At 39.8% G+C, this 22,207-nt stretch overlaps 2 protein-coding genes across 2 annotated transcripts; one reads left to right on the top strand and one right to left on the bottom strand.

The window, feature by feature from the left end:
• The first annotated feature begins 1,213 nt into the window (after nt 1-1,213).
• LOC145436587 (uncharacterized) lies at nt 1,214-21,314 on the top strand. The gene is made up of 7 exons (XM_080313967.1): nt 1,214-1,347; nt 4,727-4,770; nt 13,859-13,871; nt 17,003-17,176; nt 19,292-19,360; nt 19,439-19,540; nt 20,364-21,314. Exons 1-7 carry the CDS (start codon nt 1,272-1,274, stop codon nt 21,029-21,031), a joined length of 1,146 nt encoding a protein of 381 aa, XP_080170093.1. The 5' UTR covers nt 1,214-1,271; the 3' UTR covers nt 21,032-21,314.
• LOC145436603 (uncharacterized) lies at nt 5,816-13,754 on the bottom strand. The gene is made up of 7 exons (XM_080313992.1): nt 13,266-13,754; nt 12,578-13,203; nt 11,890-11,998; nt 11,634-11,830; nt 10,801-10,914; nt 9,865-9,969; nt 5,816-7,159 (listed from the first exon to the last, which is right to left on the bottom strand). Exons 4-7 carry the CDS (start codon nt 11,736-11,738, stop codon nt 6,950-6,952), a joined length of 534 nt encoding a protein of 177 aa, XP_080170118.1. The 5' UTR covers nt 11,739-11,830; nt 11,890-11,998; nt 12,578-13,203; nt 13,266-13,754; the 3' UTR covers nt 5,816-6,949.
• Nucleotides 21,315-22,207: the final 893 nt, after the last annotated feature.

The raw sequence follows: 22,207 nt of genomic DNA, 5'->3' as shown, positions 1-22,207 counted from the left end.
GGCATGAAATATAGACTGCGCAGTGCTCATCATCTGGACTTATCCTGTCAGTTACTAAGAAGGCTGCGAGGTTTAGTATGTCTTTTCCAATAAATCTATATTGGAAGTCTGCGTTTGTCAGTAAGACAACAATGTAACATAGAGTATACATAGGCAGACGGACAGTAGGTCTGAAGCAGGGGCGGGGAACTTCTTTATTCGGCGGGCCGGATATAGGAAAATTAGGAACTTCGCGGGCCGGATTGCTGAATCGAAACTTTATTCGCCCATTTATCCACATATACAAGGAATAAATTGTATTTAATGAATGTATTTTGACGACAGCAATGTAACTTCACAGCCATTTCTCGCCAATAATGACGAAGAAAATGTGGCTTTGAGGACAGCAGTGTCGTACAGGCTCCACCATGTATACTTCTCTCAGATCAATCAACACACGGTGCAATTCTTAATTACGATTTCAAGGCGTTCTATAAGCCCGATACCCCAAGTTTACCAAGATATCAATTCATCATGGTTTAGTTGGTGACGAGATAGCGGTTGTTCAACTATGTGGCCTATTTTATCTCGATATTGAATTCATGCGACCCGAGGCCTCCACGAAATTTAAAAGTGGCCCCCGACCCGTTTTGAGTTGGCGACCCCTGGCATAAGTAGTGTCTTACAGAATCCTAGAAGTGTGCCGTGCTATTAGTCGACTGTTACGGAATCAAAAATAAGAAATATTGGTTTGGTGTAAATGACCATTGTAGTCGACAAACACCATCATGATTACCACGAAGGGCATTCCGGTTGAGTACATCGTAAATGCCGATAATGCAATAAGTCTTCTCGCTTCGACGAATTTGCGCGTAAGCTAGGGTTAGGGACGTGCAGTCACTAACATTTGACGTATGTCATGAGCAAGATGTGGGGAATCTCGGAAGACTGGAGTGTACTATTTAGGCTTCGCGCCCTGATTGACCTCGTGTGATTTTTCGAACAGCGCAATATGGTAATAAGATTCTTCAATGAACCTATATCTGCCCAATTGCGAATAGCAGCAGCCATTCTCCATTATGTAAAGGTTAAACTCGAATTCCCTGGCATCCAAACCATATACACACTAAAATCGGCAAGTCATCATTCAATTATTTATTTTTATCCGTTCACCACCACAATCTTATAGTAAATTTGCTCTATTACTTGTGAAAACTGTACGGGTTTCCTCATAGATATATCATATTTCTATAAGCAACTCTATCAGCTAATGTCGAAGTGAACGAACGACAATGGTCCTGTTTTCTATGCTACGGCTATACATGATGGTCACGACATTAACCGCAGGAGGTTTTTGCGTCGCCGAAGGTCAGTATTGGTTAAATAACGTACATCATTTCCCCCTGGTAACAAAAATCACTCATATATGCCTAACAAGCCAAGCGGTATATATTATTATTGATTACAAAACATGACCGACAGCACAGTTTCATATGATACTTTGCAAGCAATCCAACGGTAGTGTAGATTATTGCTTCAATTTTACCGTTCGGCAACATTGATTTTATCTGTGATATAGTGAGGAAGTAGCAGTATCTTCATTGCCATATGATGTCATTCTACGACTACGTGCTATTCCATTGAAACTTTTTCCGCGTCACATGCACAATTGTGCTCCAGATCATGATTTTTAGCCCGTGTATAGTTCGAATTTCATATTCGAAAAGTATCTTTATCAGTTAAAATCTTTCATGCAACCAAACTATGCGTTGGGATTGCAAACATTCTGGTTGCTCCTGTAACTGTTTTGATTCATAAGGCGATATGGGGGGCGGGGGGGGGGGGGGGGGATATGAGCACATATGACAACGCCAAACGAAATGGACGAAGTCCACATGCCGGGATGTAGTAATTTTTGTGACTCCAGACCCCTAGTACGGTCTGTCTTTCCTCAAAGTAGAAAACATTGGCCATTATCTCGTTTTCACGCAAGACGAGTCGCCGGAAAAGCAGTAATTTATCTACGTTGTATTTACACCAGTGGTTCCCAACATTTTTCGACTCATCGCTCCCTTGTCAAGCTCATCACAAATTTTCGCCACCGAATGTTTACAGATTCGAAATAGAGGACATATATATACGGGAAATTTATTCAATTAACTCTGGTCGTTGGTGAATTGACTGAAAAGGGTCATTTATCCGAGTAGGGGAGACCGGGGACAAATGTAACTAGGGGCAAATGTAACAATCGACCTCACCGCTAGTAGGATGGAGAAATCAGCTTGATATTTTAAGTGCGCATGCAGTAGTTATCTCTTCTATTATACATGGAGTTACGTTGAGCTACGATGCGAAACCCGGGAATAATTTGCAAAAAACGGAATTTTTGACCCTCGAGTAAAGTTTTTCTGGTCTGGAATAATTTGTCTAGACGAAGAGTACCTCAAGTAGTTACAACATAATATGTGTAGCTGGAACAATGTTACTATAGTCTACCGTGGTGATAGAAAGAATAGGACTTGCATCGCCGGGAAGGTACCATACTGAGACACTAATCATGGTCGAGCGTGTCAGGGGCAATCGTAACACTCTGTTACTTTTGCCCCGTTACAATATGTTATCAATTCTAAATGTCTTTGTTCATATGTTGGTATTACCATTCATCTATACTGCAGAATAATCTTGCAACAGCCAGAAGTTCACCAGAACAGATACTGCCTTGCGATACCAATTCTAACATGATCATCTGTCGAAACGGCCATGCAATAGTGGTGATGTGAATCTGACGGTTTGGTTATTTTCGTGATTCAACCACCCTTTCACACGTTGATCGACTTTTGGTGTGTCGAACTTCAATAGTCATGGCTTAATTCTCGTCCTCTGACTTTGATCATGGCCCACTTACATTTTGATATTTGATGTGAACAATTTATGTTAATTTTCTACAGCACAGATAAATGTCATTATAGCTTTGACGCCACACAATGTTGCGTCCTCGTTTTACTATACTATCATCGGTCCATTCAACCAAGATATGTTAGCCAGGTCGGTTTCGCACCTTCGCAGGTGACCGAATGACCAAGCCATTATGCCCGCTAAACAACAGAACCTTGGTAGAAGAGGCCGAATATGTGTAGGGAGATGATGGAATGAATTTGTCTCTTGTACACTTTAAGCTTGAACAAGACACGAACGGTGATATTGCATTCAGGTGCCATAAATGCGATGGGGCGTAGCCTGGAAGCGTTTAAAAGTCTCTTCCTTTAGTTTCATGCAATAATACAATTTGTGCTTCCGTTTTCGTTGTTCATTTAGTTTGTGTTTAGTTATAAATAACACTGTTACAATTGCCCCGCAAGGGTGTTACAATTGCCCCTGGGTACGGGGCGATTGTAACATTTGAGCAGCGATTTTTGCGACCCAAAATTTCCATGATTGATTGTTGATTGAGTTCCAATTTAGTTTTCATATCAACTATCGAGTTGTTGGCTTCTTTATATAAAACTTTGAAAGTGAAATTTCCACGAGAAAAACACGTAATGTTGGAAAATACGAAAAGTGTTACAATTGTCCCCGGTCTCCCCTAGGTGCTCGTAAAACCGGTTTCCGCGTCCACTATCTGTTGAGTTCACCTTTATTAGTTAGTCAACTTTTGCAGCATATGCAAAATAAGCAGTCTTCACGTGCATTTCTGTCGTGGTAATTAAATAGGGGGACATGTGATACCGATGAGACACTGTAGGACCGAAAATATTTGAAAAATTCTCTATGATAATCCCATGACTGCACTCCTTGAATTTGTCTACAACTGCATGGTGGCAGAATCTTTCCTCACATGCAAAAGGAAATCGACCTGCTGACCGATCTTTGTTTTGTTTTCGGGGTGTAAAATAAATTCCGAACGACGCATACATTTTTCTTTGCAACATTCAACACGGACAAACCTTCAATAATTTTCGATATGAAGGGCTAGTACCAGCCTATGTAACGGTACATATTTTTTATTCAATACCATCCTTGGGTGGACTTTTTTTCTATTCAAATGCATAATTTATACAGTTGAGGCCAATGATACCAAAGCCAAATCAGGCAAACGAGTTAGACTAACTAGTCATGCAACAACAGAAACATGCCTATACACATATACTCTATATTTAATAAATATGTGTAGTGTTTTATCGTTGTATTGAGCTATTTTAAAGTCAATATCTCGATTTACGGGTAATGTGTATGTAAACTCAAATTTGTGCCTAAATCGCAACGGATTATTTGTTCTATTTTCTATATGTTTGTGACCAAACATTCTTTATTGGCTTGCTGAAGCTTAGACTATTTTACACAGCAAGATAAGCTGGAACATTCAAGTTTTTGAGCATGTGTCTCATAAGTTCCCAGGTCGTGTTCCTTCCGACACACCGGGTCGGGACCGATAAAACGTTTTCAATGGGTGGATCTTGATGTCTATCCGGTAGGTAGAGCTTGTATCAAAGTGTTGAGCCAGCAAAAGATCTGCTCTAATCGGCTGAAGATTTGGGGGGCAGAGATCATTCTGCAGTTCTTGATCCATCGGTGCCACACCTCCCCTATATATCACAGGACGTTCTAACATTTCGTCCCCATCGCCTCCAAGTCGCCCCTTTGATGTTTACGCCCCCTTGTATCTCTACATCACCCCCTCGGGCTATATCGACTACATTGGGAACAACTGACTTACACGGAATAATCTCACTCTGATCCTATTCTACAGGTCCGGATGATGGGTCGGAAAGATGCTCAAACACGTTCACGGTGGTATGTTCAGTTTATTGCAAGACTTCAGCAGTTAATATTGAATAATTAGAAGCCGGGAACGTCACCTTGTAGTCAGCGAAAGAAATGAACGAGATAAAATTTACGTGGAAGGATTCCTGAATCATGACAGTCAATTGAGCATATGTGCAGTGAAGTATATCAACAATTGTGTGTTCAAATCTAGTTGCATGCATGTTTTATCACATCTATCACATGAGGGGGGAAATTCCGTGGTGTCAATATTAAAGCGTAGCCCGAACCGATATCCGTGCCCCAAACCAGCAAAAACTTCAATTTTCACAAACTCACTTTGCTAAAGCTGACCTACTTACTTAAATAATAGCTGCAAATTGCAGTTTGTCATCGACAAATTCGGGACCAGTGCGTGGTGAACATCAGTGGCATTTCAGAAGAAATTCGTTCTGTCAATGAAATTCTTCAACTTCGAATGTGTAAGGCTCGTCGGGATCATTTAGATTCATTGCCATTTTGCCGAGGAAGATAAGCTTTGAATGAGCATCTAGTTTCGCATTGACCTAGCCAATAATCTCATATGAATATTTCTCATAATTGATTTCTGGGTGGTTAAGTGGACCCTTATTTACTGCGATAAATTATTTGAACCAATCAGGATTGCCGTCGAGGTTGATAAAAAATTAAAGTCGTCAATTCACATCCCCCCATTCCTGATCATGACCACCACATTGCCACCTGGTGAGATTGACAATTACGCTGATTACTAACAAGGTCACCCGTATCGCCCAGCTTTTCACGTGGCTATTATGACCTTCTGAGCACTGAAAATAAGGTAAAAATAACGACACGAGTCAGAACAGATCTTTAGGACAATATACACTGTAAGCTAAAACGCGTGCATTTATGCACAAAAAAAACACACAATAATCGATTTTTTTTTTAGATGCCACATTGCGTGGTAGCGATGTATGTCATAATATTGTGTGGTCTGAAGTGGCATGTCTGTACCTATCGCTGCAGAGCTCGAAATTATGTACCTGAAATACCTCCACACTGTGGATCCACAGGCTCTTCTCGAAACAATATTTTATTTTGAAAGAATCGGTTGTGGAATGTACAATAAAAGAAACAGTGTAAGTTGCCGTTAAATATGACAATACAAATTGAAAACATAACAATTTTTTGACACAGTAAGACAGGATTTTATACAGTAATAACAGAGATTCTTGCAGGTACAGAACTGCAATACACAACTGAATAGTATGTGCTGTGCATGTTGAAATGAACCCAATCATTTTCGGATGACACTCGTCAGAGGTAATCGTCAGCAACTAGTGGAGAATTGGAAATAACATTGTATATCAACAATCGTATCACAAAATAGGCCTTCACCAGCATGAAATTTCGCGAGAGTGAGCGTTTAATGCACTATTCCCATGCAGGTGGTGCACAAACTTCTGTTGACAGAGTTTCGAATGGTGTATTTTGATAAGATATAAAATACACCAACCGAAACTCTGTCAACAGGAGTTCGTGTACCACCTGGGAATATTGGATTGAATGCTCTCTCGAAATTTCATGCTGCTGACATCATATTTTGTGATACGATTGTTGATATACAACGTTCTTTCCAATTCTCTACTAGATTTGCTGACGAGTGTCGACCGAAAATATTCGGGTTCATTCCGATAAGAATATACTATTTAACAGTAATAACAGTATAAAAGAACTGGATTCGGAACTAAAGCAAGGTGTATGTACACTGTACAGCAATGTTGTCAATAAATATTGTTTCTCAAAAATTGTCTGGTTTCATGATCAAATGATTGATTGAATTGCCAAAATGCCATAGTAAACCAATTTTGGCTAAACAGTATGTTATTTTGGAACAGCCCTAATAAACAGTGCCACTAGAAACGAAAAATTTACTAATGAAGGCATAGCAAAAGTCTAGCCACTAAAAAAAAACGAATTATTGTGCAAATGCAAAAAATAACGAAATCCACTATGTACAGGTACAGTCCATACCAAAAGAAAGCACTACTCACAGTCCAAGTACTTGGAGCAAGGGAGATTAATTAGCCTACATTTTTTCAATCGATTGCTGGGCATTCTGATATTTTTTCCAAAAATTAACGAACTTGTTCGACTGGAATCCTGAATTTTTATCACCAACAAGGACACGTTGAATGAATGGCAATATTTAAAAGACCTTGGGATAACTAAGATCCCATGCGGAATAGCATGCTACGAGATCAATAATCATCTCAAACGGTCTTCTTTCGTTTTCGGATCTGCGCTTGATGGTGATGCGATTGGCCGCAATCCACGACTGTTCATCTCCATTCTCATGACGTGCAATCAAAAGATGTGGAGGTGTCAACTTTAAAGTCGTTAAATCGACTGTATGTGCCTGGAATTAAAACAATATGTTAGCTTTAAATGATATTGCTAAATGTTCATGTGCGAATCCAGAGCACATGACCAACTTCAGCTAGAAATGCTTATTTGAGACTTCTTATAATGTAATGACTTTCTCTTGACTCGAGTCATTAATTTCTCAAAACACAAAAACGACTCGAAACAATCTGTGTATTGACTCGACTGAGTCATTGCGCATGACTCGAGACTCAGATGGCCAAGAAAGACATTTCCACCGTAATTTTGAATAATACTAAAATAACCACGCTATTGGCATTTCTTCTATTCGTACTGGCACTAAAAAATGCTCCAGAAACTACTAAAAGGAAAATCAGTGTATTATAAATGCGAATAATTCGGTATCACCAAACAGTCATAAAAAATGGGTTCAACAGAACTGGAACTGGAAACTGAGCAGTCATCACAATGACTTGGACTCGGACTTGAGTCATAACACCATGAATCGGACTCGAACCTCTACTTGTTGACTTAGAATCGGACTCGACTCGGCGGTGAATTGAAAATGACTCGACTTGATTCGAGTCAATCCTATAAAAGTGACATTGAGTTGTGACTCGGAGCCTTGTGACTTGGTTACGACCCTGTTTCTCATACTTAAGATATAAATGTAGTTGAATCGGCGAATAGTTTAAAGGGGCACTGTTCTCTAAAAATCATGTCGTCTCAAATTGAAGGGCGAAACGAGAGAAAGTTTTAGGCCACAGCCATATTCTTCACAATGCCACCGTAAAGGAGCTGCAATTTATTGAATTTTTTACAGGGGAATCATGCTCCAGCAGTCACACAGAAATCGAACTTTATATCGTTGTCAGCCGATGTTATGAAGGAAATATGTCATACAAGCAAAGGTCGTTTAAACACCGCGTGCAACGGAAGATGTTCAATCAACTACAGAAGACAACTATATGAAGTTCGATTTCTGCGTGACTGCTGGAGCATGATTCCCCTGTGGAAAATTCAATAAATTGGAGCTCCATTACGGTGGCGTTCTGAAGAAAATGGCTGTGGCCTAAATAATTTTCTCGTTTCGCCCTTCACTTTGAGACCACATAGTTTTTAGAGTGCAGTGCACCGTTAACAAGCTTAGCTCCAAAGGGCAAATTTATAATAAGTTATTATATTATTCGATTATTAATTGAAGCATTAATTTATGCACCAATTGTGTTCAGATGCATAAATTTCTCTACATCATCAGAATCTTCAGGGGTACCAATGAACCTCGGACCTCGTTCGATCATAACTTGTTAGCTGCTTATTCTTAAAGGGGCTTTGCGCTATAAAAATTATGAGGTCCCAAATTAACTCGCAGGTTGAAAAAAAATTTGCCATGGACATCGTGTTCAGAAAGCCACCGTAATGGTGCTGCAATTCAATTATGGTTAACATACGAACTGCTTTAGGAGGATTTGTCCTCCTTTTTCAGGTTTTTCAAATTGTCGTCCTAGGACGCCTAAATGTCTTCCTTTTTGGCAACTCCAGTACTGTTAGTGTGAAAATCCTCTCCCGATTCCAAAATATGACAAACATATAAATTGAAAGAACTTTGCATAAGACCCGTTACGCTCGAGCTTCCGCGTTTCTTAACCCATTGCGACATTTATGGTGCGTTAACTTCACCATCGCTTTACTCGTTGTGACTTCTATATTTTCGCAAAGGGTTAAGAATTGATGACTCGCAGCCACGTCAGTTGGTCTTAGTACGAAATTCTGCAGCTCCATTACGTCGAGCGCAGTGTTTAGCATAGCATAATATACCTTCGTTTTAGGACGGCTCAAGAATTTCGATCATATTGAAAGATTTTATTAATAGAACTTTTATGTATATCTAAAACAGAGGTCTCAAACTCAAATATGCTAGCAGGCCAATTTCCTACTTTTTGATGGCGCCGCGGGCCGCAGGCACCAATAATAGGGGAATTCAATGTATTTCCGAGTAGGCTTTATTTGACGGGACCTTGCAGACTGACATTCCTCACACATCTTGGAAATGTGATTTACTATTGTGAATTCATGCCTGCTAAGAAAAAAATCACATTTTAAAATATATTCGAACACAATTGTTGCTGCACTTGGCATAGTTGCTGTATATTTAGTTGTAGTCACCATGCGACTGTACAAATGCATCGGGACATCGTAAAACTATCGTGTTATAGTTTTGCAGCTAGCGGACATTTGAACTGGCACAATTATAGGTAGAATACTTTAGAATTTTAAAAAGATTGATCTGATATCAGAGCATTGGAGCAGTGCCGCCTAATCCGGGTTTCGATCATACTCCTGATAACAACGCTATTGATGATGTCATTACCCAAGTCAAATTGAATCAGCATTAGATTTACGCTCAAATGTTGGAACAGATCTATTATAACTTGAATATAATGATTACTGTGCCATAGCGTTAGAAATTTCCAATCGCCGAAGTATTCATTGACCTTCCATTGCGTGGTAACTTTTGAAATTACTGTAATAGTGAAGTTTGATGAGTAGTTTCAGGTTTCTGGAGTAGTTTTGGGGCAAATTTCCAGTTTTCAAAGTAAAAAGGGATATTTGGCAGTTAAAGATTGTCGAATACTGCGAAATCCTAAATACCGTCACGGGCTGCATAAAATGGCCGCGTGTTTGAGACCTCTGATCTAAACTGAAGCAGATCCATACTAGACAGGTAGCAAATCTTACCTGACAAAGACATATTGCACTCAAACCATGGTTCGACTCTATTTTCTTGTCTGTGAGAGCCTTCTGGAGTTCGAGCAGGATATGAATTTCATCGTCTTCATTTCCCTGCAAACAATTAGAGTCATAATAGGCACAGGTGAGGGACATTCCTGCAATTCAAAAGTTTCCATTCCATCCATCACATTCCATTTTAGATAAAGGCAAGTTTGGGCATTAGCACTGTACGCAAGTTGTGGAATTATTGGTTAAATGCGCGCTATCTCGTTTGCTATCATCTGAAGACTACTAATTCTTGTCTGCTTTATACACTCGTATTCCGTCCGTGTCACTTGTCAGTGTTTGATTTGTTATTAGTACTGCGCATTGTGCAGTACACGGCGTTGAATTACGTTGTCAAAAATTGATGCAACACAAGATTCTCGATGGCGCAAATTCTGAATTTATTCGATTAGTTTGAGCAGCAACATTCTATGCTGATTTCACCAAACTTACGATCCTTATTTGATGTACAAATTCGACTTCGTCGTTAGAAACGTAGATTTCATCGCGCGCTCCGAGAAAACCATCTCTTATTGCGATTTGACGAGCAAATATACCTTCTACAAATTAAAGTGCATTATTTGCATCGGTGAGGAACGCAAGCCGCGTATAAAATATTTCAGCGGGAAATCGCATTGCGTAGCATTGTGCGATGCGATAGGCGTGACCAGACGAATCTCGCTAAATGGTCGCGGCCCCGCGTAACACTGATAATACGACTTCTTGAATTACAACTGAATATTAGAGTCAGAATGGCCATTTTAAAAGATCGTGGTTTTGCGTTTCAAAAAGAGGGATTTCGACACCACCTGGTTACGCGCCTGCCGCCACCCCATGCAAAAATAAAAGTCAGTGCCTATGACTGTAGCACTGTTAATTATCAAGCATGATACCAACCTCTTGATCAGTCTGATTTCCAAAAACTTTATCAAGAGTGAGAAGCATTTCCATGCACTTCTCATGCATTTCTTCAACACTTCTATCAACAAGCAGTTGAAACTCATGTCTGATCTATTGAAAATAACAATGCGTTACTCAGAGCTGTTAGTCATGAATATGCACATCACTTAAACAGGTTACCTAGAGTAAGTAAATTCATCCATATTATTCATTTTAAAACACATAGCCTAGTTATTCAGAATAACGCGAAACAATAACTTCATATTGTTTATTTATTCGCTAAAAGCTTTTCGACTGACCCTCATCAGTAGCGAACGTCAGTGATAGGGTGGATCAAATTCGAAATGTAAGAATTATTTTGTGTCTAAAATGTAATAATGACAAAAACAAACAACTAGTAGACGGGCAACATACGGTAGTAACGATACAATACAAACGTTAACGAGTACATATTCGGTTATAAATAACCGAGAACACAGCACACATTAATGAAATATTCCAAGGGTTTAGAGGCGTTCATTCTGCCTAATTGACCATGTTGTTTCGTAGTGAGCTAACAAAAATATCCGCCTCGTGCAACAGCACGACCAACTTTTCAGCTATGGCGCTGCAATTTGGAAGAGCTAAAATTTTTTTAGTTGTCCAAGCCTGGTATAGTGTACACTGTAAGCATGTCATGTAATGGGAAAATAGTGTATGCTAATGCAATAGGAAGATAAATATGCAATATAATTGCTTATTTTGCCGAGGCACACAAACAATTTCAATTTACTGATTTTCGAAGTTATGACTGCAAATTGAAGTCATCTGTAAAGAATGAAAGACCTCACCAGTCTAATATCTTGCAGCATTGGAAAGCTCTTCAAAATTTCAGCAACGCCACCAAATTCTAGCACCTTCAACTGATTGCGTCTGTCGTGATGAGTGAACTTCATGAGAGTGATGACATTCGGCCAATTGGCACCAGGTCTATTGAACTCTGTTTCCAACTGCACCCTGGCGTCTTCAATCGTTATATTAGGGTGACCTTTTGAATAAAATGAAACTTATAAATAATAAAAAAACGAATAACAATCATCCAATCACCTGATGAGCCTAGACACAAAGCATGCGCTCTCCATGAAGACGTACCAGATGCCTTTGTCTTTTGTCTGAGATTCCTCAACTTTTGCGACAGCTTTTTCGAGAAGTAATACTGAAAAGCATTTGATCATGAATGCACTTTAATATATTGAATTCGGATAGGATTCGGGCAGTAGGTCATAGTCAAGAGAAGACGGTGCTTCATAGCAAAACAAGTCCAGTGTCTTCATATTTTTGTGTCTCTTTTTACAATGGCTACAGAGATCTTCATATTTTGAATACACTATGCCACAGATCCTGCATGATATGATAACACTCGGATATTGTCTGTGACAATAAATGTGTAGACAGCAAATCGGTAGTTCCGATAAAAGGGCACAACCAACACTTTCCATTAGACATTCTACCAAACCATATTAAGTAATTGAAACAGGTCAAGTGCAAAGAAAGATGTACATAACTTCATCTGCAAATGAGGTTTCGTCACTAGGTCTATTATGATATCTTCAGATGAAATTATTAAACAGCATTAGCTCCCATTTTCATGGTCTGCTCTTAAGGCGCATCAAGCTGCTAGATCGAAAATAGGTAATCTATATCTACTCATACCGCTGGTGCTGTATTTGAAACTCGATAACATGAACATAACATTATTTACAGATGATGTTGAAAATTTACATAAACGAATTACCTTGCAGTAAATCAATGTGCTCCCTCTCCATTCCGTTTTGAACTAAAAACATCTCCATTCCCTCGCTATATGCTATTTAGATTCACGTAACAAAGACCGACAGATTCACGGTATATCTCACTCACTCTGGTCCGGTAACGATCGATTATCTCAGGATTGCGTCATACAGTCACGTGACTCAGTAAGTCATGCGTAAAGAAGAGACAGTTCATCAATGATAAAATACAAAGGGTACTACTAATAACTGAATGATTGCTATACTGTTGGCAATGATAGCGGTACCCGATACGAGTAAAATGTTCAACGTCGGGGTGTTTCATACATATTTGTATGACAAATTTCTTCAGTAAGTTCGGCAGGGAAATAATATGATCAACCTTTTATTTTATCGCAATCTCTTAGTATGTTGATCTGATAATTTGTTTATAATAAACTGAAATGAGTAACAAGCGATTAACTATAAGGATTACCGTGACTATCGTAGGTATGTAAAGTCAGATCAGAGCAAACCTCAAGACAGCGAGTCGTCAGTCAGGTATTGGTACAGCATGACCATAATATCTGATCACCAACCTATTTGCTTGAAGCCCGGTACCACTGTCGGTTACAATCTTGGTTATTTATAACTGTAATAATATTGTTAATTAAACACTGCAGCCTGAAGTAAAATCTATAACTTAGGACATACCGATCAAATCACATTTTGCGAGGCTTTTCGGCGTGTATCAATATTACCGCGCTTTAGGCTGCCTGGGATGATATATCACATCAATAGTAACCTCGTGAAGTTTCAGAGTGGAGATTAGCAAGCGACCTCTCAAACTCCCTCTCAATTGATATCCGGTATGAATGCTTGACACCACAGGAAATTTGTCCGGAATGACTATACTGATATGCATGTGAGCTCATAGACACATCATATGAGCATTAACCCACATCTTATGACATTCACTGATGATGTGTGGACGTGCACACAACATGGCGGAGTCTCGATGTCAGATCTCAGCCGATAATATGTGTCAGCCAAATATTGTATATACCTATGCACAATGTTGTGTCTCATTCAACGCTGTGAATTTACAGTGTATTTAAATTGTATCTAGCCGTACGTTTATGGTCGTTCTGTCATTATCTCCCGAATACTAGCCCATGCACATCATCTTAACAATTGTTATATATCTGATGATCAATATTTTAGTGGAAGCAAAATGTCTCTTATAAATCACACTAAAATTTCAGCAAAACAAATTATTATCTAATATCTGCGTCATTTTATTCTAGGAGGATGCCAAGGGTGAGTAAATCTATCCAATTATACTAGTGAAAAAATCGTGTTCCTTGAGTTCTTTTGCACGGGGCTTCTGAACGTTTTGAAATCTTTTGAGTGACTTGGTGGACCCCTATCAGCGAAATTTGAAAAACCGACCTGGTGACGGCATGATTACCAGTTATAGTGAAATCTTGTGTTCATATCTGTATCTGTATCTGTATCTGTATCTGTATCTGTATCTGTATCTGTATCTGTATCTGTATCTGTCTGTATGGTTATTATGACCTGGATAGATAGGCTATGTCCGCGCTACGTTACATTTTCAGGATCTAATTTTAGGTCAACGGCAAGATTAATTAATTTCCCAATCCACCCAATCATACGAGTTTGATGAAGATTTTCCACTATATGTTATAGCTAGGGATGGTGTGAACGTGAGGTTCACGTTGGCGTTCTGTGTGTGATCCTCGGAAATTTAGATGTTCACGTTCACAAACGAACCTTGGTAGGTTCTTCACTATGGCCGTTTTTCATATATTACAATTTTACCGTCATCATAACATCTTTGGTTTCTATTTGTAGCATTTCAACTGCGAAACACTATGAATGATACTGGCAGCATAGAAAAATCAACACTAAACGAGCATGCACCTTAACAATCACAAAAAATTAACTTGCTTTGTTACAAAAGTTTGCTCGAAATAGCCAACTTTCTGTTTGTGAATATTTAGTTACTCTCTGGTGTGAGCTTGACCCGCAATCGCACAACATCAAGATCGAATTACGCTACATGCAGCGAGTCAGCGAATGATACTTATTCAACCAATCAATGAAATTGATATCGTTGTCTGATGTAAAAAAATCTAGCAAGCGTACGGGGTCTATCTCGATTTTATGTGTTTATTGTATCATAAAAACCAAATTCGTGCGATTGGGGCGTTAGCTACTGCTGTATAACTTGTTAATTTGGAAAACCCCGTTTTACACTATATACTCAACAGCAACGTAGCAACACTCAGACGCCGAACAAATATGTACGGTCTGACCTAGCGTAAGCTTAGTCTGGCGTAAGCTTATATACCCGGGCAAGTATTAGTCGCAATTGTTGGCAAAGCGACGGCAAATATTGATTTTATGGGATTATTGTATCATTTGACTGCTCCAGTTTATACATTTGGCGACGTTTTAAAACTGAGTACGTGTACTTCGGCACTGTGGCATCATGTGGCCCGCGTCGTCGCTAGGTATCCTGTACAGCAGTGGTTCTCAACCTTTTTTGACACGCGCCCCCCTTGGAGATGGTCAAAAAACTCGCGCCCCCCCTGACCCCCCCCTGCATTTATCGTCATGTCAAAAAGAGCACATCATCTAATACAGAGGTGGGCAACGTTTTTGATAATCATCACCGCATTTCGATTGCTTATGTAGCGTAAGGTCGCATTCCAGGGCATAGCCGCAATGAACGATCTGGACGCAAAATTACTACGGTAAACTGTCCATATCCATTCCCGGTAAACTCCGGACTATTCTACTTTTCACAATGGCCTATTGTACGCACCGAAATCGCGAGTGGCACTGTTATGAATAGTTGCCGGGAGGTGCATATTGTCGCGCGGAGCGCGAAAATTTTTCAGGGCCGCGAACGAATTGATATTTCTTGCCAATTCCCATTCCGGCTCAGATTAAGAAGAGCGCTACTGCATTAAAATAGAAAAATGAAGTCTTGTTGAATTATGCGGAGGGCGAAGAAAATTTCAAGATCAATTAATATCTCTCGAAAATGCGGGAGTGAATTCGTAATTGCAATTTGCATGTCTACGACCGCCAACACATACTAATTGAATTAGGCGTCGACGGCCGCTCAAATTCCCTTCTACGGCTGCAGGCTGCCCACCCCTGATCTAATAGTATACATAAGGTATATCTTACGCCAATTTTGAATCTGCATTCTAGTTGTTGAGTCTTTTACATTGCTGACAAATTTCTTCAAATTTGTTTGAAAATAACAAAAAACATTGAACAAGACATCCATTAATTAATTTCAATGTAGGTCACCCTGAGACTAATCCTGATGCTGGTAGTGAGTACAGAGAGCAAGGCGTCGTTCCGTCCTGCCAGGCTAAATTTGATCAGTTTTCGAAATGAATTAATTGTGTTGATTTATAGCCTAATTGAGGGCGAAACCGGGCAACCTATGTTGCATCTAAGTCTGTCTTAGGCAGTGCAGTTAGCAAGCTACTAACAAGAGCTGCCCAGCGCGACAAGCTTTAAGCAATGAATGACTTACACGTGGGAATTGCTCTTTATATCTCCAAAGAATTTCAAAAATTTGCTCAAATGAAGTTGAAATCAGACTATACTCAGTTGAGCGCTGTTGCTAGAGTTTGTATTTCGCAAGCTTTCTTGAATATGTAATAAATTTCATCTTCATTAATCGTCTTCTCATAATGGATGTGAAACACATGTTCAGACACGTATAATTTATACTGACTTTGTCAATTTCTCGCGCCCCCCTGAGAGCCTCCCGCGCCCCCAAGGGGGGCGCGCCTCCCAGGTTGAGAACCCCTGCTGTACAGGTACATTAATATATATCACTTCACTGATATGTGGGGTTGGAATTAGCAGTATGACGTCACGAGGTTCACGTTCGCGTTCACACAGAACCTTCAAAAAGGTTCGGGTTCACACGAACCTGAGCCTTTCATAGGTTCACACCATCTCTAGATAGCCCATGCCATGTGATCGGTAAAACCTTTTTAGGACGATTTGAATTCTAGTCCGCCCCATGTCCATGCAGCGAGTCCAAAGCGTATCAGCGTCACCTATAGTGCTCCCGGATTATTCGTACCACATTTAAAATCGAAATCGTCCTCTGATGGACAGAAGCCTCGAGGGTAACAAATACCGATATACAGAAACGTCTAAAAAGATGTATTCTCATATTCATTGACCTGGTCGTCAGTTAATGAGTATTGTTCATGGGATGGGAATGTTCGATTCAATTTAAATGCATGTTATCAAGTAAATTCGTGCAATCTCTTATATTAAATAGGTGACACCGCAATATTTCTTTCCCTATACGTAGGTTGTTGAATTCAAAGTGCGTATCACCCGAATTTAACGTCCTGTAATTCGATTTTGCGTTTCCGGAAAAGATCTCATAAAGCAAATGAAAACAAATCTCAGGAAACATAATAAGGGCCGTGTCATTGATATTGATACAAGCACACCAGGTCTGGAGGGCGATCAAAGTAGAGCGACACCGACCATTGAACTGTCCACGAGCCCAAAGGGAAATGACTGGACAACGTTTACTCCTACGGCTACTGGTACGTTCTGCATAATAGGAGTATATTAGGGAAAGCAACGAAGTGTAGCCCTACCTTTTATATTGGACAGTGTGGTTTGCAATTGAATCATCATCGGAATAAATGATGTCACTAACTCTAATTTCGTTGATTATAGCGGTGCGATTAAAATTAATTCGAAATTTACACTAAGAGGAAACAGACACCGAATCAAAGTTGTTAAACAAAGTAATAAGATTAATGTTTCATTTAAAACTTTACATTATCCGATCTACTGAATTTACCGCGATTATTTACACCAGCAGTCGTCGAGTTATTTATTTCAAGTTGCAGTCCCTTATTTTGCTTTTAAATAAGTATCCTCACTAAACCATAGTGTAGAAGGCACATATTAGACATTCCGCCAACATAAATATATAATATATTCGATACCAGAGTCTATCTGAAAAAAAACTGATATCATATTCGTAATCAGCAAACTTAAAAACACAGTTGTTCGGTCAAGAATGTGCCAGTGCAATCGTTTCTGATCTAAGAATATTAATATTATTATTGCAGATCGGCGCACATATCATAGCTCATATCAGGAGTACTTAAACTTTCTGAAGCGCAAACCAAATCTGCGTTATATTCCATGTCACGACTGAAGCCTCACGCATCGACAATAATGCATTTATAATGTCAGTATGCTACCTAGTTACGGTCATGTATGAAATAGAGAAAGCGCAGTCCGCGCATATAATCAGTTGTACGCAATGCAGCAGTTATGTGAAACATATTTGACGCATGCGATTTCCAATCGTGGAGCATTATTTTCCTTAGTGGGCGACATTTGTACTGCGGGGCTCAGATTCCAAGGACGAGACTATTTGATGCCGACCATTTCTGAGAGCGGGCATGTCCATATTGAACGTTTTGGCCAACCAGACACGGTCATTCTGGGCCAAGGTTATTCTGGGTCAAGGTTTATTCGCATTTATCCGTCGTTTTTCGCACCGTATTTTGGGCGCAACCGCATGTAGGCCATAAAGTTATGTCTCCATGTGTCCCAGCATGGACAGAAAGGGCGGCCTCGAAAACCCGTTGCCACTACCCTAGTTTGAAGCTGTCCAACGGTCTCCGGCGACGTTTACGATATTAGGAATATTCTGCGCTTTCACAATTACGAATAAAGGTGATTAATTTCTGTAAATTAAAAATATATTGGGTGCGGCAGTACGGCCGTGCTCTTTTCCTTTCTCAGCCTGTTCGGGATTTACCAGCGCAAGTAAGACCTTTCCAGAGAAACCAATGTCAGTCAAATCGTATCATGACATCAAACCATTTTCCGTAATACAAAGGTCGGCGCATTTTCATGAATACACCATGGAGTAACGACGTTTCTGCGTGCCTCGTTTATTGGCTATAGTACTCAACACAATGACCTTGTACATGCACAAACTAAACACAGAATATCGCGCAAAGCGCGAACAAATTTGGTGGCTACAAGAAATTTAGCAATCGCTTTGGGCAGTCGCGACCAAAATTTATACCCTTCGCGGCTAATGTTCGGGTCGCGACCCATACTTTAAGAACCCATGTTATAGATGATTCGCAACAGTCAAACACCAAGGCAACATCCTACATGCAGCATCTAACACTGGGGTTGTTCATAATTTACCGTCTTTTAAAAAGTCATGCTTTTCAGCTCGTTACCCATGCCTTATACCCTAAAACGCATTTTAGCTACTTATTTCTGTAACTTGTCCCACACAACTGTGCACATTTGAGGTAGAAGATTATCGACTGCTGAGTGCTGCGATTTTACCTAGCCTACCCTGATATTGGCTTTTCGGAATTAAAAACAGGTTTCTGTGAGTGACGCATACAGCTCCGAGCAATGAACAACTGGTAACCGTCATCCCAGTAATGCGCCTCCGTACATACGTATATACTGCCTGTTAAAATTATTGTGCGTCTGTTCCATACCAGAAAGTCCTGAATTCCACACCTCCATTTGGGAACCACAGCTATAAAAGTCCAATTAGTGGACGGAACATAAAAAATTACGGGCAAATGGATAACGAAACTATAAACAACATACCAAAAGAATGGAACCATTTGACAAAAATCCAACACAGTAAAATTTTGTAACAGCAATCGGAACCGCACCCCGTATGATGGCAAGCAAAGATGAGGTCACGACGTCGGAGCCCTACGATGGCGGTGAGTTCTAAGTTAATCTGAGATTATATAATGAGAGAATTCATGATCCCGCCGTTTCAATCAACACACTCATCAAAGATGCAATGAACGAACCAGGCTCAAGTACGACGCGCGACACCAAGCCCTCTACGACCACAAGTGAGGACAGTGTCAGCACTTCGGAGCCGGAAGATGATAGAGGTGCGTTTATTCAGAATGTGTATTGTGTAATGGTATGACTAATTCGATATCGTAAAAGTGCTAACGTTTATTAGTAGACTACATGGTGTATGTAAGCAGGGCGAGGAGGAGTCTTAATAAACCTTCAACACTTTATAGGTTTGAATTCTGGAGTCGACCTCGGTCCGACTGCAGCTGTGGATTATACCACTACGCTATCTAGCCACCTTAGCAGGAGTGAAACTGTTCTGTTAAGAACTTTCTTAAATCTGTTCTTTCCATCATATAGGTCTATTGACTTCAATTATAACTTAGAAAATAGTAATGTCAGAGTTAGCAATGTGAGGTCACGTGGTGACAAATTTTCGTACTAATGTTTGTATTCACAGCGACGATTTTTTTTAAGTAGCTGGTCACGCGAAGCTCAAGCATACAAGGTATAGAACCCGCATACTCAAGATATATCAAATCTGGAGAATTTCCTTATTTATTGAGTCTCCCAAATCGGGGGTCGTAAACTTTTGTTAGCGTGTAACCGCTAAGTTCCTGCGTGAGTGCGGGTCTTCCATCCGTGAAATTTGGGATACTGATCACTAAAAAAAGGTCATTACTCCCTCGTTTCCAATTTTTAGTTAAAGCCTACCATGATACGTGTTGACTAAAGAGTCGTCGACATAGTGTGATTACTATTGGAGTGCGATTATTAGTCTTAAAATCAAAAACTTTTCCAAACCACCTAATTGAGTTGAAATCGCATTTGTTTATGGTGGTATAAATCAAAATTTTCAGATGTTTCCCTCTGACATTGACACCTTTTCATTTATTGTTTACTCAATGGTTTCAGCGCACAACACTTCGTACTTCATATTTCCGAGGGAAGATCACAAGTATTATGTTAAGTATGAAGGCATCGTTCCACAGATGACGTCACTCACAGCATGCGCTTGGGTTCGGCCTGTTAAGGAACAGGATCCTGTGGCAGGAACGTTGTTTAATTACTGTGCATCGTTGAATATTTCAGAGTCAAATGTGTGCAAAACCGTTCACATGAAAATTGATACAGAAACGCCGTCAATTAAGGTATATTTCGAAAGTAGAGGACACTCCATCAATACGAGCGAGCCCATAACAACTCGGACACATTTGTGCATAGTGAAGTCAGCATCATCGACGGCTACTTACGTTAACGGCTCGTCTGTTCCATCCCATACAACTCAAAATCCCAATCCGGTCCCAGCCAATGGAGTGCTCATCTTGGGCCATTCTCAACACGGTTCAATCAACGGAACACGTCCAGGTAAACAAAGCTTTGCAGACGAAGGATTTCATGGAGAAATAGAAGGTTTTACACTATGGGAGGGGGCTTTGAATACGTCGGATATACTCGAGATGTACGAATCTGATGATTGCTACTCTCCAAGCGTTGCTGTCGTGATTTTCGATAGCGACAATTCAATCGTCCCCAATCAAGGAGTAACTTATAATTGGACTGATGCATGTAACAAGAATTAATGATTTCTTGTTGATAGTCACGATTTATATATTGGGAATTATCTGAATGCTGGGAAAACTAATTCACTAACGGGTCATTCACATACATCGACACGGAGATTCCACATGAATATTTTGACATTTGTTCAGTGCTTCATCCACCATGTTTTGTTTTCTGGGCGTTGGTGAATCAAGGCATCATGTCCAACAAGGCATCATGATCAATGTTGGCTATTTCAGAATGTTGACGGGCTTTTATATGTGATAGCAAATACATCCTAAATAAATGCTGATTCGTAATTAATCTTATCTGTCATTTAGTTTAATCGATATTATACGATGTTAGTCTTGAATTCAGACGCTGAAAAAGCAGCGAAGTGATACTCATAAATAGTTTCACCAATCGATGATATTATATTCATTGAATTGCGAATTCGGCATTTACTAAATCGATTCAATTCACACCACTGAACCATTTATAGCGATTCCACGACGATGACTGATGGTGACAAATGACGGTATGTATATGGTAAGTCAATTCGTCTGGCAAATAATCATAGTTTGAAATCAATACAAAACTCACTATACTATAACAAACCATGGAGCAATTCGATTATTCGATGTCTGTGTATTAACAGATGCCATATTTCTAGGCTTACCATATTTTTGAAATCTAAAAGAGGACACTTTTTCAGAAATTTGAGACTTGCAAAACCGGAGAATAATTCTCAAAAACCGGTGAATTTTTCCCACTTTGTGATCGGTTGACTAAAACAAAAGGTCATCTTTCCGCTCAGAGCTCAAAATACCATTTTTTCTCTCCGCATTGCTAGGTGAATGACTAAAAAAAATAGTTATCTTTCCGCTCGGAGCTAAAATCACCTTTTTTCACTCCGAAATACCCGCCGGGGCGTCACTTCTGTGCTAATTTACGGCATATCACTCGCAGTTTGCTCTAAATCTGACCTAAATTTTCAAAAAGGAGGACAAAATCTCACAAAAGAGGACAAAAGGCCGTCCTCCGAGGACACTTTCAAAAAAGTCAAAAAAGATGACAAATCCTCTTAAAAGAGGACGTATGGTAACCCTATATATATAGCCGTCATTCGAGTTTTGACGCCCTTGCTATAGAACAGTGTTTCTCAAATTGGGGTCCGCGATTCAATTTTTTAAAGCCGCGGAGTATGCTCTAAAAAT

This window comes from Botryllus schlosseri, chromosome 3, assembly GCF_051294905.1.
Source record: "Botryllus schlosseri isolate E-star chromosome 3, Bs_hap1, whole genome shotgun sequence".
In the NCBI taxonomy this organism is placed as follows: Eukaryota; Metazoa; Chordata; class Ascidiacea; order Stolidobranchia; family Styelidae; genus Botryllus; species Botryllus schlosseri.
Note: the sequence above shows the minus strand (reverse complement) of the source record. Positions and strands in the feature narration are given on the sequence as shown.

Excerpts from the sequence above, each read along its gene's own strand:
- LOC145436587 (XM_080313967.1), top strand. The coding sequence starts at position 1,272 with ATGGTCCTGTTTTCTATGCTACGGCTATACATGATGGTCACGACATTA. Across the intron at positions 17,177-19,291 it reads GTTTACTCCTACGGCTACTG|CAATCGGAACCGCACCCCGT; the intron begins GTACGTTCTGCA and ends ATTTTGTAACAG. Across the intron at positions 19,361-19,438 it reads GTCGGAGCCCTACGATGGCG|ATGCAATGAACGAACCAGGC; the intron begins GTGAGTTCTAAG and ends CACTCATCAAAG.
- LOC145436603 (XM_080313992.1), bottom strand. The coding sequence starts at position 11,738 with ATGAAGTTCACTCATCACGACAGACGCAATCAGTTGAAGGTGCTAGAA. Across the intron at positions 9,970-10,800 it reads GAAATCAGACTGATCAAGAG|GGAAATGAAGACGATGAAAT; the intron begins GTTGGTATCATG and ends AATTGTTTGCAG. Across the intron at positions 7,160-9,864 it reads GTGCAATATGTCTTTGTCAG|GCACATACAGTCGATTTAAC; the intron begins GTAAGATTTGCT and ends TTTTAATTCCAG.